This window comes from Lutjanus erythropterus, chromosome 7, assembly GCF_056507025.1.
Source record: "Lutjanus erythropterus isolate fLutEry1 chromosome 7, fLutEry1.hap2, whole genome shotgun sequence".
Classification (NCBI taxonomy): domain Eukaryota; kingdom Metazoa; phylum Chordata; class Actinopteri; order Lutjaniformes; family Lutjanidae; genus Lutjanus; species Lutjanus erythropterus.
Window position 1 is genome coordinate 38,582,719 of NC_139323.1, and position 15,896 is coordinate 38,598,614.

Consider the following 15,896-nt stretch of genomic DNA (forward strand, 5'->3'; position numbering starts at 1 on the left):
ACCTGAGGTATATGGTACCTGTCATTTGAAACAAAAACTTTTTTATCAAGCAGTCATATCATCAAATGTAAAAAGTGGCTAATGTTACCCCGTTCTGTTGATAAAAGAGATTCATGAGTTGAATAAACTGTTTGGAGCAACACTAATAGTACTTAGTATTACTGTAAATTGAATTTATTAATTGTGCCATGTATTGTAGATTTCACTGGCCAGATTTGAGATTCTGCAGAGATCTATCACTGTTGCATCTAATTTCTGTAATATGCTACAGTGTAAACCGATTACAGCATCTCTGTGCCTTATTATTTACTGTATACAGCATATATCTGAAAATTAAACATATAGATGCTTTAAATTTAAGGTTCCCCTGCTAGCCTTCTCTGTAGCGTTCTCCTGTATCACACAGTCTTTATCAGTGGATGGTGTTTGCTCAGTTGTCATGGAGATGGATCCGTTGGTATCTGAGCTCCAGATGTATTTGCTTATGTCAGTCAGTCATATATCAGTATTGACTTTGTAAAGTACTGCCTTTATGCTGATATACCGTTCAATGATCCTGACCAGATCCTCCTCCTATCTGTCCTGACACAAACCGATCGTACTCCTGTGTGTATCACTGTGAAACAACAGGTTAAAATCTTCCTGCTTGAGATCCAAACAGATACTCCCATCTGATCCTCTGTCATCTGCACCTGGAAAGCACCAGGTCTAGCGTCCAATCTAAATAAGCCTTTGCCTGCCAGAAGCATTTTGCACTATCGCATTTGTTTGATTTGTCCATGAGCCTCACAAGCATACTGCTGTGTCATGTGTTTATGTCTTTGTATAAGGTTTCTTTGGCCCTGGTTCTTACCGCAGAGTATCGGTTTCCCACAGCAACATCTGATGGCTTCTGCATCGAATAATTGAATTGCTTTTGTTTGATCAAAGATTGATAACATATAAGAGAGGAAGTTTAGTATGGAAAGAACAGCGGTGAGGACATTAGCAAACCAAATCAGCTTCAATAAATAAACGTCTGACTAGTTCAGTGCGTCCCTCTGACCAGTTTCCACTTTCAGGTAGCACTTGACTGTTGTTTAACGCTGGTTCACTTTTTCATTCAGTGATCAGAATAAACTAGAACAATAAAATCTCTCTCTTTCACAAGTATGTAGTCAAAAGGTTTTAAGTCATTGCCCCAAACTTTTGTCATTCAACATGCCTCTGGTTTTCTTGTTTTTCTCGCTTGCTTTGAATTGGAATAATCAATATGGACATATTAATGGTAGAAGTAGTCATATTATCCTTGTTTTCATGTATGTTAGGGAAGTTTTGATTCATGATTTTGGTGTTAAAAGGATAGTTCATATTATTTGAAGTGTGGGTGTATGAGGGATGTATGATAGTCATTATCCATGTTCGACACGCCCTCAGTTTTGACAAGCTGTGGACAGGGTCAGCAGGGAAACACAGCAAGAAATCTGCTGCCAGACAGCCTTTTCCAACAGGAAACCACTGTGATATAAACTAACACCCTCTCCAAAGCAACCAGACTCCTCAGTCATTTTACCTCGCAGAACATGGGAGTCGCTGGTCTACCACTGCCTCGATTGTTTGGTATGTTTGTGTTGTTGTGTGACTTCGAGGTCTTAGAGTGTTAGTTAGGAGTCACCTAACAAACACAATAACACAAACATACTAACAGATGGAGGCAGCGGTAGACCAGCAACTCAAATTATCTTCAAGGTAAAATTACTGTTTTGCTAAATGGAGTCTGGTTGCCTTAGAGAGAGCAACATTTGGCTTTTATAACAGACATTTCTGGATGGAAAAGGCTGTCTGGTGGCAAGGTGAAAATATCCTAAATGAAACGTACACTTAAACTGATATTGATTTTTTTAGGTGGGCCTTTTTTTAGGTTTTGCTGCTGACCTTATTCTACATTTTCTCTGCTTCTCCAAATTGGGGGGTGTGCTGCCTGGCATCTGCTGTAGATAAAACTCTGACTGTGGATAAGTACCTACTACCCCTTTACTCATTTCCTACTAATAGTATTTGACAGGTTAACACACACATATTCAATTCACAGCATGGAAAGACTGGCTTGGTGCTCAACTTGCATTGTAAAATGGAGGAAAGGAGGAAGGAAGTAAGATAGGAAGGAAGGGTTGTTGTAGGCAAGAGAGGCAGCAGGAAAGCAGGCTGAAAGGTGAAAATGGGAAAATAAAGACGGAAAGTGATCAGAAGAAATACATGTTATTTCTGTGTCATACATTTTGCAGGTGTTCCTCCTGCGCTGCCTCTCCCTTTGCTCAAAGAAAAGCTAATTTACTGCAACAGAGACCATCCCTGGCTTGCAGAGGTAACACAAGCTGTTACACAACCGCTGTTTCGGAATTTGGGGAGTTTTCTGCTTCGTTTTTTTCACGGTGTCAGGCTTTCATTCATTTGATCCATTCCGCATCTGTCTGTAATTTAAAGAAGAGGGGAGATATAGAGTGTTGTTCTCAGCTCATACCCTGTCTCATCTTACAGAGATCTGGAATAAATTCACTCTTCAGATATCAGTGTTGTGAAAGAATGAGGTGTGTGCAGGAGGAATTCAGCCATGAACTGTTGAACGGCAGGACAGGAGGAGGCCAGGAAGATATCTGACAGATACTCAAATGTCAAGGGGAAGATAAAGATCGAAAAAGCATCATCTCAATAAGCTTTTATTGAAAAGATGTTTCTCTAATCTCTCTGGTGAATATATGCTGATATACTGCCATAAATATACATAGTATATCTCGGTCACAGGACAAAAGCTAATTCATTGTTTGATTAGCACTATAATCCACATACAGTATATTATTCTGCAAATATTCTTGAGGGCAAGACCTTTTACCGTTTCATTCTGAGAAAAGAAATAATTTTGGAACGACGTTGCTGGAGGAAACACAGCATGTCCTGATTAACATAACGTCTTGTAGCTGAGAAGCATGATTGTATTCAGTTCCAGTTCTTTGACTGGTCTATCCACCGCCCTCTTATTCTTTCCTTCCACATATGGTATTAACAAATTGTGTTGGCACTGTCTCCACTCTTGGTGAAATCAACATGAAACCCTTCCAACAAGCACAAATGCCTCATGACCTGTAGGAACTCTGGCTGGAAGCCGTCATCTATTAACAAAGCCTCAACCATCTGGTTGAGCTCTGGGAGGATTTCATGAAAGACCTGGTTTCCCTCTGTCAGTGTCAAGACAGAACTGTAGAAGGCCAAGCCCCCCACCAGCTGTAGCCGCATCGCTCCCCACCCCGACGCAGGCAGGCCAGCCAAGGCTAAAGTCACAATTTTCACTGAGAAGAGGAAGACACTCTTATTGTTAAGAGTCTGGCTGAGGTGCTAACAACTTGTACAGATTGGAGATCAAAAGTTTATTAGCAGCGGCCTCAACCCCATTAATCCACATGAGACTTTCCTGTGATGTCAAATATGCATTGTCTTTCCAACGCACCTGCGTCTGAGAGAGCTGGATGTGGAAATAGCTTATTTGATCAAATATGTACTGTCCCAAAGTGAGTTTAAATTTTATATTAAAACATCAAATATCATGAGGGGCATTTATGGCACATACATTCGTTTCCATACACTCCTTTATTTAACAGTGTACAATGCAGACTGTCATCTTCCCAATGCAGTGCTGAAAAAGTAACTATTTATATATATATTTGTTTAGTACTTGTATGGTAAACTATACTATATGTAAGTACAATATATGTAGGGGACATATTATGCAAAATGCACTTTTTCAAGGTTTTCCAGTGAAAATATGTGTCCCCAGCCTTCCTTCAGACTCCCCTGATATGAGAACAATCCTCTCTCTCCCTCTCTTGCTTGCTCCACCTTTCAGTGAATGTCGGCCAAAACGCTCCGTTTAGATTTGTGCCCGGCTATGACGTCATAGCCGGGCAAGCGCCTCCTCTGAGCCGGAGACACTCCCTGTGCTGCGTGTCTGTACCGCCCACTGAAAACCTACGAGTCCGCCTCCCGGTCGCCATTTTTTTCTCCGTGAACGCTACACAGGCAAACCGCGATGTTGAAGGCACAAGGAAAGCACAACAAGTCCTCTGTTGTTGGCTGCAGGAACGAGCACAAATGTCTGCATTTACTCCCGTCATATGACCCACAGAAGACCCAGTGGATTAATTTATTAATTTTATTTTTAAGTAAAATGTCCTCACAACACCGGTAAGTGTTGCGTGTGTGTGCGGGTGCTAACCATTTTACTTCGGACTGCTTCTTCATCGACGGTCGGTACAAAGCAGGATTTACTTCAAGACCGAAGCTCAAGGATGGATCAGTACCGACTGTGACATAACTGCAGACATGGCAGCGGTAAGTTTTATCATCTTTATGCTGCTTTACTGTGTATTTAGCCGCTCATCCTGCCGTTAGCATCGCGGCTAATATGTGTAGCATCTACTGTGTGCTCACACGCTGGAGTATAATATTGAGGGAGAGTCAAGATAATCTGTGTGAACGTTAAGCCTCATATGAAGCCAGTTAACTAAACAGAATAGTAAGTTGGATGCTGGTGACTGCTTTTCATGTCAGTTTTTGTGTGACTTCATGCTGCTGGGTTTGTGTTATCAGCTCTGTTGTTATGGACGCTTCCTCTCTCCTCTGCCTGCTGTGTAGCTTAGATTAGCATCAAGCTGCTAACTGTCTCATACCTGAAATGTGTAGCGACCTGCTGCAAAATCAAGCCGAGAAACTTGAATTCAGACTAAATCAGGCGTTGTGATTAGCGCAGGTATGCAGTTGTGTTTATCTGTGCTTAGAATGTAAGAACCAAAATCAGAAAATAAGTTTAATTTCTCCAGTTCAACAGCTTCCTCACCAACATCACCCCCTCCTCTATTCAGTGTTTACGGTGCTTCAACACTGATGCGCTAAAGGACAACAGTACAGTAACAGTAGTCCTGCATTACATTACATTACAAACAACACAGATGGGGTGCAGGACATGCAGGAGGAGGAGAGGGATACGTCCATAATGACGACTGTTTTGCTTTGATATCAATACAATTCATAAAATCATGTGACTACTCACTTTTTACTCACAAAAACGGCATAGTAACAATGACCAAGTCACACTCATCAGCTGTTATTATAAATATATTAGGCAATAGCAGTGTATGATTGCATATTTTGTCTCAGTGGCATTTGAAAGACTCTTGGTGTTTCCATTTCTTGGAATGCTGTGCAGGTAAATGAAAGTGTGGTTACATTTAATTTGTTAAAAATACTTACTGTTGTTCATTATTTACATCTTTGATTTTCTCTGTACTGCTGTACTTTCAGACTCTGCCTGGCTGTTATGTATTACAGTGAACCTGTTGACAAACCACACATCACATCTGGTGGACACCAACTCTTAAAAAGTGCACTTCCCAAAGACCATGAGAGGAGCCTGTAGAACAAAACCAGTGAAGACTGAGCCCATGTTTTGTAAGTGTTACATTCTTTTATTTGTAACTAAAATTAAGTCATGTACATGTTGTATTTACTGTATCACTGTAACAGTTGTCGTAAAGGTTTCAACAAAAAAAAGAAATAAAATAGAAAATTAATAACTTATATAAATACACACATAAACATAATGCACTGACTTTTTTGAAGTTTAAACAAAATCTTTCTGTAATATTGCACAGGATATGTGGCCGACTTAATGGACCCCATCTTTGAGAAAGTGTTTCTGGACCCGGAGCCAGACAGGGATGAAGATCCAGAGGACATGAGTCCACAGTATGAGGAGCCAGACAAGGAGAAGGTCATTGCCAGCTGTGTGTCCTGGTTCAACTAAGAGGTCTGAATCCAACATAGAGGCCCTGGGCGTCAGGAAACGTGGTGCGAATCCTAAGAACCAGACAGGCTTTGACGAGGAGTGATGAGGAAACCTATAGGCTGGTACCTGTAACGAATGAAACATATGGAAAAGATGTCCAGTTAACAGTTTAGCCTCAAAAACATCAATCTTTGATGTGTCAAAGTTTTTTTTTCAAATGGATTCAGTGAATCTTTCAGTTTACTGTCATGGATGATAGGTACATCATTTGACATGTTATACGATGTGATATATGCAATTCAATAAATGCCTCACAGTATGTGTAAAACTTGTGTCTTGTGAAGTCATGTTTAATATGAACAGTATCTGTTTATTTTGGGGTGTGCTTCTCCATTCATGGTGTTAAGTGAACACTGTAATGTTATGCCAACTTAAGTAATGTAAAGCAAACTGTAAAAAATCTGACATATTTATCTTCATAAATACAACTAACAATATTGTGAAAATCTTTTCTGTCAGTGTCATGAAATAAACCCTGACAGGATGATGCAGGACCCTGACACAAAACAGAGGGTCTTACTTCATTCTGAAGAGGTTTATTTTACAATACTGACCTGCTCACTGTACATTATCCTGCTCAATATACAATGACTTATCACAATCAGAATCAGATATACTTTATCAATCCCAGGAGGGAAATTGGTAGTGTTACAGTTAAACTTATTCAAGGAAGACTGGAATATAAGTATATACATATATTTCTGCAAATATAAGCATATAGAATATAGAAATTAAGATAAAAATATTCTGTAGAGATAAAGCTTTTAAGAAATAAAAATAAAATATTAGTATACGTGCATTGTGAATTAAACTATATACAACAGTAGAAAAAAAACTAAGACGTGTAAGAATATGTCAACATATGCATTTGTATGTAAGTGATGTACAACAATATATACAGCAGTGGTACACATACTAGTGTAAAACAGTATGCTGAAGATAGGGACAAGTGTTATAGGATACATGTATTATAATGAGAGCATTGGTTGATTTAAATGCTCATATAAATAAATTAATCTAGAGTCTATTCTATGATTTGTTGTGAGCATATCCACAAAATTTAGAAACGTAAATATTTCAACAAAATATTAGGACTATGAAATTCAAACCTGAAAGACATTAGACAAGCTGTGATGGATGAGCAGGAAGCTTTGGCAAATTTCAAATACATAATACTGGAACAGGTAAATTGTTGCACATTATGTGGAGACAGCACAGTGTAGTTTACAAACCACTGCACACAGCCTTGACGTCTGAAAACTGATGATAAAATGATAATAAATTATACAGACAGACTGAAATTTTTTATATATACTAAAACAAGTTCAGTATTATGATAAAAAAAAAATGTGGCTACATAAAGGACTATTTTGATAGTCATCTCTGCAGAGAATATTGGAAAACAAAGATAATTATTGTCAGCAATCATCAAAATATGTCAGTAATTGGGACACCTGTAACACTTGTAGAGGTCCTTTGTCCACAGAGTATTAACGTGTCTCACCGGAGACATGACGGTTAACTATATACACATATTATAATGTCGCTTATTCGCCAAAATTTCCCTCAATAATGAACAAGCGGAGTGAGCTACAGTTAGCATTAGCTACCGAGCTAGTTACATTTTAACGTTGTACCAACACACACATCGACTAACTGTAAAGTATCAAGACACACAAAGTTGTAGACTTACCATTTAGACACGTCCGGCAACATCCGCAGTGTTTGAATTTCTGCAGGAGCCTCCTCTGGATCAAAATTAGATGTTTAAAATCTACTGCGTCTGACAGCAGCCATGTCCGTCATGGCGTTAAGCGTAAACATAGCAGCCAGGACCGGCTGATTCAAGCCACGCCCACCACCAGAGAGGGGCGTGACTAGTCACAGCTCATTTGTATTCAAAGCTACAGGCACAGAAACAGCTCGTTTTGAGAGAGGCTGAAATAGAGGGGTATAAAGACACGCTGATCTGCATGATCCGAGTGGTGTTTTATGAAAGAAACTTCGAAAGCATGTTTTGAGGACCTCTGAGACTTATAAAAACTTATCAGAAAGGGGCATAATGTGAGACCTTTAAAATAAGTTTTATGCAAATACTTTTAGTGTACTTTTTTTGTTAAAACTTTTTTCTTGTACTTTTACTTTAAATGCAGGACTTTTACTTGTAACGCTATAATAATCATCATTAATAAATAATAAATTGATAGTTAATTAAACTTAAATTAATAGTTATTTTGCTGTTAAGAAACAATGAAATAATTAATACATGTATGTGCATAATCATTATCAACAATTATTTTTGTTTACTAATTATTAGTAATCCTTTACTTTTCTTATTTTATCATTAGCTTATGTTATATAAACTAATTTGTTTATAAAATATATGTTGTATCTAATAGCCAATAAGAGACGATCACAATTACATTGTGATTATATTAGTAAACCAACATTTTACATGGTATATTAAGTGTTAATGATCACCATATGATCAGTAAACCTCCATCACATGGAGAGGTGGAACAGATTAGTATGTAAACTGTCTATAAATATTATTTAAATGGCTATTGTAAAGTTGCAACTGATGATTATAATACCTTACATACTTACATTTGTAACTTAGGAACGTTGCGTTACATACATGAACTTAAGTAAGTAACATACTTATTTTAACTCAAAGCATGATCTTTCCCAAAACTTGCCCAAGTACTTTTTGTGCCTGTATTTTGAAAGTCTACTCAGATGTTGCGTATTTATTATTGCTAACAGCCTTTAACTTGTAACACAGTATTTCTACACTGTAATATTACTACATAGAGGATCTGACTACTTCTTCCACTACTTTCCTGATGTTCCTCCCTCTGTCTCCTCCAGGTTATCTGTACATAGCCATCGAATACGCTCCGTATGGTAACCTCCTCGACTTCCTGAGGAAGAGTCGAGTGCTGGAGACCGACCCTGCCTTCGCCAAGGAGCACGGCACTGCGTCCACCCTCACCTCCCAGCAGCTGCTGCAGTTCGCTGTTGACGTGGCAACGGGGATGCACTACCTGAGTGACAAACAGGTAGGAGGAAAAGGGAAGGGAATGTGGGTGACTGCTTTTATATTTCCTTGTGTGGATGGATGAAGTACATTGTCTTGAAATTAAAGTCGCTCATGACAGGCTTTTCATCAAATTAATGTACTAAGAAATGTATTAAAAATGTTAATTAAATAACTTGCAACAACAACTAAAGATTTAATTAAGTTTCTAGTGGCACAGAAGCGTAATAATGTAATAAAAGCAGTTATAAATTTCTTGCTGTTAGCAACATAATTAAAATTTTACATGAACTGCCCTTACTATTTCATAAGTAATATACTTGATAATGACTCTGTGCCCTCATGAAGACTCTGTTGACTTGAAATGCATTGGCATATCCATGAATTATTAAAAGATTTTTTTAAAGTTTATCATCAGATTGTCACAGATCTCACCAGACTGCTGTTCATTACTTTGCACTTTCATTTTCAGCAGGGTGGACAGTCATTGTTTTATTTTCATCTAATTACTCATCTAAAAACTCAAACTTGAAGAGCACCTGATCTTTTTTTCTTTTTTGGAAATTTTGGAGTTTCCTACTACATCTTTTTGGCTTTCAGGCAATAAATCCATTCAGCATTTGTCTATTAACAGAATATATATATATATATATATATATACACATATATAGGTTTGTTTACAGCTCACATACTTTCTTATTTTACAGAAATCTGGAATAAATTTCAGATATCAACACTGTGAGAGAATTTGGTGTGTGCAGGAGGAATTCAGCATTGAACTTTTAAATGGCAGGATAGGAGGAAGAAAATGAACATATAAAATATCTGATCAATAATCAAATGTAAAGGGGGGAAGATAAGTTTTATTTTAAGTTTTATTAAGGAGAAGAAAGCGCAATAATCCATAATCATTGGCCCTGTCCTTGAACAGCACATGATTTGTCACTTCTTATTTTACCAACACTATTTTTTTTTTACCCAATGCAGAACTCCATATTTAGATGATGTAATAAAGCTGATGGTGTTTAAAGTACAGTAATTCAAAGGAAGCTGCTATTTCATTTTACTCTTGTATCATCAGGATGGTTACGCTTCATTTTAAGTAATAACTGCTTATAAGTGTGATGATGTGCTTGTGTGACATTACTATATTAGAAGCTTGTTTATGTCTTTGGTCCATTTAGAAGTACGTTTTATAATTTCAGAATGCTCCTCCTCTCCTCTCCTCTCCTCTCCTCTCCTCTCCTCTCCTCTCCTCTCCTCTCCTCTCCTCTCCTAGTTTATTCACAGGGATCTGGCAGCCAGGAATGTCCTTGTGGGGGACAACCTTGTGGCGAAGATAGCAGACTTTGGCCTTTCCCGCGGTGAGGAAGTTTACGTTAAGAAGACAATGGTGAGTAGTGTGGGTCATACACAGTTTTTTTCAAGAAAATGTTGATTTTGTTTCCAGTTTCAGCCAACAGAGGGCACTAGTTGATTGGGGGACAAGTATTTCTGTACCACACAAAGAATATTTCCATTTCATATATTTCTTGGTAATATGTAGAACAATATTTATGTTTTTTAAAATCTACTCTCTTATCTACTTGTAGTTTGGGTTGTTTTTACCTCAAAGACCAACTGAGAGATTCTGATAATAAGATAAGCCTACTACACTACATGTTGATGTGTCAACACAGCAGAGGGTTTGACATGAATGTTATGTCTGGCTTTCAGGGGAGGCTGCCTGTACGCTGGATGGCTATTGAGTCCCTGAACTACAGCGTGTATACGACCAAGAGTGATGTGTGAGTTACAGTATCAGATCATCTGTTTACCTACGGTAACATAAATCTTGCTTCAGCTCTCGCACATGCTGCAACAGGTGGAGTTTTTCAGAGCGGGGCACGCTCACAATGTTTGTCACGCCGGAGCTTCACTGTAATTTGAAACTGCTTCACCAAAATGCAAAAATATTTCTGAGAAATTCAGGGGAACATGGAGCAACAGGGCTAAGTGGTTAATGCACGCTTCCTGAAGAACAATCTTTCAACTCAATCAACAACTTTTCAAAATCACGATTCTTCTGTCTCATGTCTTGTTTAGCTTTCACAGGAACCTTATTAAAATTGTTTCAGCCACTAGTGAAGATCTGATTGTGTGCACCGCAAAACTCCCACCCACAGAAAACAACAAATCATCCGCCTGTCGCTGGTGGGGTGATAATAGTGTGCTGTGTGACTGATAAGCACAACCAGGAAGCCTTGGTTACGACTTAGCAGACAGACTGAGATGTTGGTCTGTCAAGTGGAGCCTATTTATACACAGCGGAGAACAAGTTAGAGGCGCGTAAGACAGCTAACGGAAGATGTGTGGGGTCAGAGAGAGTTACAAACAGTAGTATAAGGCAGAGACAGAGAGCAAGACCTGGGACAGAGGGACATGTTGTCCATGGAAGAGAACAGATAGCCAAGGACAAAGGGACAGGCCGACAGCATAAACAACACTTGTCTGCCGATTTGATCTACCACACGGCATTGTGACGTACAAAACTGGTGGTTTTTCTTGTGAAGTCAGTTGCTAATCACATTGCAGGAAAGCTGGTGGTTTCGTGCAGTTGAGACACTCGGTGGTTCCTTATCAGTTTCCGTACATATTTATTTGATTATTTAAATTTTCAAATGGAGTTGTGCATTTTGCCTTTGCAATTAACTGTTCAAGAGGTTTTACATGCAACAGAAACATGCTGATTCATTTTAGGGAGACTAGACTAAATACTGGATTTAATCGTTGTGTATAAGTATATATGTACTGTAGACTTGTGGGTATGAGGTTTTTTGCAAAGTAATAACCACAACAGTAAGGACAGTTCTCCCCAAAATCAAAAATACGCATTCTGCCTCTTATCTATAGCAGTATACGTTCATGTTTTGGTGTGAGCTGCAGAAACTTCACAGCAAAGTCTCTTTTCAAAAATCGTGACCCAGTTACTCAAGATAATCAACAGACCTTGAGCAGTTTTGTATAAGGAACTAGTTTCTTTCTACCAAACTACACCTTCCAACGCTATCACCCACTGACATAAATAAGGACAGCCCAAAACTGAAGCCAAAATATCCCACATACTGCTGGTAACATCATTTGGAACCAGCATTGGAGAGTGTTTGTGAGATCCGATCCACACAGACAGCTGACTCAGTCATCATCGTGGCATGAAATCCCCATTTTTATATAATCAAATAACTAATTAAAACCAAAATGAACATTTGAACATACATCAGCGTGAAAAGAACTACCTGAAATGACAGAAAACATCCATGTGCTATCTATTAACATTGGGGAGACTTTTAGGGAACTCTTGTGTTGTCCATGATCTCACCATGCAGAAGGAAATAGGGTTGGGCAGATAAACGATGACATCGTCCATCATGATCGACCACTGACCCCCGCAACCATTGCAACATCCTGATTTATGCTGAGATACTTGCACCTGATTTACTATGGGAAAAATAGCTAAGGCTTAGCTAGCTTAGGCTCAGATATTTAAAAAATATTCTTTTTATTTGTTGCTTAAATTGAATTTATTTTTATTATGTTTATGGCTGAAGCACATTACGGAAAGACAACAACAATATCATCATCCACTGCGATGCTTCACTGTGGACATCACCATATGCCAGTTTGGTAGACATCACCCTAAAGCTCAGCTGAGAAAGACTGTGTTAATGTTTGCATCACACAAGCCTCTCATCCATGAGTAGATGCACACTTCGTTCTGTGCGTTCATATGGTTTTTGTCCCATAGGAAGAAAATAGTTCTTACATGAAACTGATCACCACAAAGCGTGTGAATTATCTTGAGTGACTGGGTCATGGTTCCTGGAAAGAGACATTGTTGCTGAAAACATTTTGACTGACACATTGAGCACCACAAGCTCCTTTATATTCGATTTCACCACTTTATAACCTCAGAGGCCTCGTTCAAAACACAGGAATTAAAAATACTTGCAGGCTTATCCACATGATGAATGATTTATACTTACAAATTAAGTTGCACAATCGCTCCTCATCTGCTTTACACCTCCTGAACCCACCATGCCTTCATCATCCTTGGATTAACAATCCTGGTCAGAGACTCTGGAACATTAAATCACCTTGGAACTGTATCCCCTGTCATCGAATTTGCCTCCATCGTTCTTTGAGGCTGTGTCCCAGTCTGATAAGGATGCTAACTAGGCTAGGTAGCTAATAGCAGCTACAGCAGTGTTAGCAATAGTGCATCAGTTTACAATAGTCCATGTCACAACGATCCCCTGGACTTAACAGCCCTATGATGGATAAATAGTACTACAGATAAAGAGAATAATATGTATTTTTGATTTTGGGGTGAACTGCCCTGTTAAATTAATAATCATTTTTAGATGTTACTAATATTTGTATGTCTTCCTAACATTTCTGTCTTTGCATCTTCTCTCCCAGGTGGTCGTTTGGTGTCCTCCTCTGGGAAATTGTAAGCTTAGGTAAGTAAGCCTGACATGAAGCCAATGTTTTCAGTCACAGGAGCTTCATCATTTACTCCTATTTACTTAATTGCTAATACTACAGTAAATACAGATTTACACTTGCCAAGATATCCTAGCCTCAGACGTCCATCGACCTCATCATTGTTGACTCACATTCACGATCACCATCACCACCGTAACCATAAACACATTTTCACCCTTGTGTTTGTGCAGGTGGCACACCATATTGTGGCATGACATGTGCTGAACTTTATGAAAAACTGCCACAAGGTTTCAGGATGGAGAAACCCAAAAATTGCGACGATGAGGTGTAAGTATTAAGCATTTTGCACCTAAAGGCTTGCTTATTCTGTGTTTATTTCCTGCATTATACTGTGTTCATCCTTGTTTCTCTCCCTGTCCAGCTATGAGCTGATGAAGCAGTGCTGGAGGGACCGGCCCTATGAGAGACCCCCCTTCTCCCAGATCTCTGTCCAGCTCAACAGGATGCAGGAGGCCAGGAAGGTAATACTGCATTCACACAACATCGGCAGAAATGGAAGAACGAGAAAAGTAAAGAAAGGCTTTTAAAACACATACCTGAGCTGTGGCCTTTTAAATCACAAAGACTCACCAACCAAAGTTCTCTCTTATGTGCACTTTTACTCCAAAGAGGTAATTGTAACACTATAGAAGAAGTTTTTCAAAATGTGTGCCGGATAGTCTGACACGCATAGTCAACGCTAAATAACCTCTCCACCAGCGCACTGGATTGTGTTCACTCATAGAGAGGCTTTCTTAATCATGGGGAATTTCCTCCGATGGCAAGTGCAGGTGGTGGTAAATCTTTCAGTGTTTCCCCTGCAGGTGGCGAGCAACTTCTTTTAGACATAATGGATAACTTTTTTGAAAACGTAACTAAAGAACAGAATTAATATTGCAGAACTAATGTGTTAGGTTACTTTTTATAAAGGAAATAAACCAAATATTTGTAAGTGTTATTCTGCAAAGCGTTAGGTGGAGACATCATACTTCTAGCATGCACCTCAAAATTTATTTTTTTATTAAAAGAATCTTAAATCACAAGTTTCTATCTATCATCCAGGCCTATGTGAACATGGCTCTCTTTGAGAACTTCACCTACGCCGGGATAGACGCCACAGCCGAGGAGGCCTGACTACCAGCCCCCCCAGACCCTAGCATGCCACGTAGCCCCAAAAGGAAGTCCCGAGGATGGTCGCCGCGTTACTGCCACCTCCCTGCCGCGCAGCGTCGCGACAGGAGGACCAGGCGCTCCACCAGAACCACCCAGGTATAGACGGAGGACTGTGAAAGGACACTGTGTGGAGGAATCAGAGGCATTAGGAGATGAGGAGCATCGCCGGGCCTTGGATGGAGAGGTGCGAAGCTTTTGGGAATTACCTACCTACCCCCCCCTGGAACTATAAACCAGTCCCTGAGAAAAGACACAACATTGTACCTTTTGCTGTGACAAAGGTTACAATGCTGGACCCTTTTCTCTGAGTGATGAGGGGGCGCGACCAATATGGAGCTATGTGACTTGCTGAAACACCACGGGGTCTGTGGGGTGTCAGCGCTAGACTTTTTTTTTCTTATTTTCTCTCCACTGCTCTAAACTGAGAGGGAAGTCTTTTCATGAAGATGAAATTAAAAGGACACACAAACTTTCAAGTTCTCAGACAGTTAGAAAATGATGGAGGACACACACAATGTAGCACTTAAAACCAGCCTCATTCATGCCATCTGTGACTTTTTTACTGTTTGCCTATCACTGCCATGTGAATGTAACTACTACTGTTTGTATTTTGTCTCTTGTTAAATGACACATAGATGTATCAAACGTCTCCTATTCAAATGTAGCTACAGACTGATATACAACCATGACTGATGCTCAGTGTGTTGCATGCAAAGTTCAACAACAAGAGTACACACTTAGAAATAAGGGTTCCAAAAGGGTTCCTCCTGAAGGGCTGAAGAACCTTTTCTTTTCTGAAGAAAGAGTTTGTCGAGTTTCTTTGTAAGATTAAGGGTTCCATTACGAACATTTTTTGGAAGGAAGGAACTCTTTGGTCAATAGTTTGTTAAAAGTTCTTTGTAACAAAATACGAAAGAGTTCTTGGTAGAACCCCTGGGATGGGTTCTAGAGAAAACCCTTAGCATATAAAAGGGTTCTCAGTAGTATCCCCTGGGTGGGTTCTAGATGAACCATTCGGAATATAAAAAGGTTCTCCGTAGAACCCCTGATTGTGTTCTAGATAAAACCCTTAGCATATAAAAAGGTTCTTGGTAGAACCCCCCAGGTGGGTTCTTGTTAGCCCCCTTAGAATGTGGAAAGATGAGAACCCCCAGAGAGGAGTCTGGGTGGAATTATTATACCATAGAAGGGTTCTATGTAGAACTTCTTGTATGGGGGTTTGAGTGGAATCTCACAGATGGTTCTGCTTTATGATGAGTTCTAGGTAGAACCATCTGAAAGGGT

General features: G+C 39.3%; 1 protein-coding gene across 2 annotated transcripts in view; it reads left to right on the forward strand.

Moving 5' to 3' along the window:
- Positions 1-15,475, forward strand: part of tie1 (tyrosine kinase with immunoglobulin-like and EGF-like domains 1) — a 32,470-nt gene extending 16,995 nt beyond the window's left edge. For both annotated transcript variants that reach the window (XM_084723714.1, XM_084723715.1), the window contains 7 exons: positions 8,747-8,937; positions 10,195-10,308; positions 10,632-10,702; positions 13,374-13,414; positions 13,631-13,727; positions 13,822-13,921; positions 14,502-15,475. In XM_084723714.1, the coding sequence (XP_084579840.1) occupies positions 8,747-8,937; positions 10,195-10,308; positions 10,632-10,702; positions 13,374-13,414; positions 13,631-13,727; positions 13,822-13,921; positions 14,502-14,573 (686 nt within the window). In that variant the 3' untranslated portion in view covers positions 14,574-15,475. The remainder of the gene's footprint in view (positions 1-8,746; positions 8,938-10,194; positions 10,309-10,631; positions 10,703-13,373; positions 13,415-13,630; positions 13,728-13,821; positions 13,922-14,501) is intronic.
- Positions 15,476-15,896: the final 421 nt, after the last annotated feature.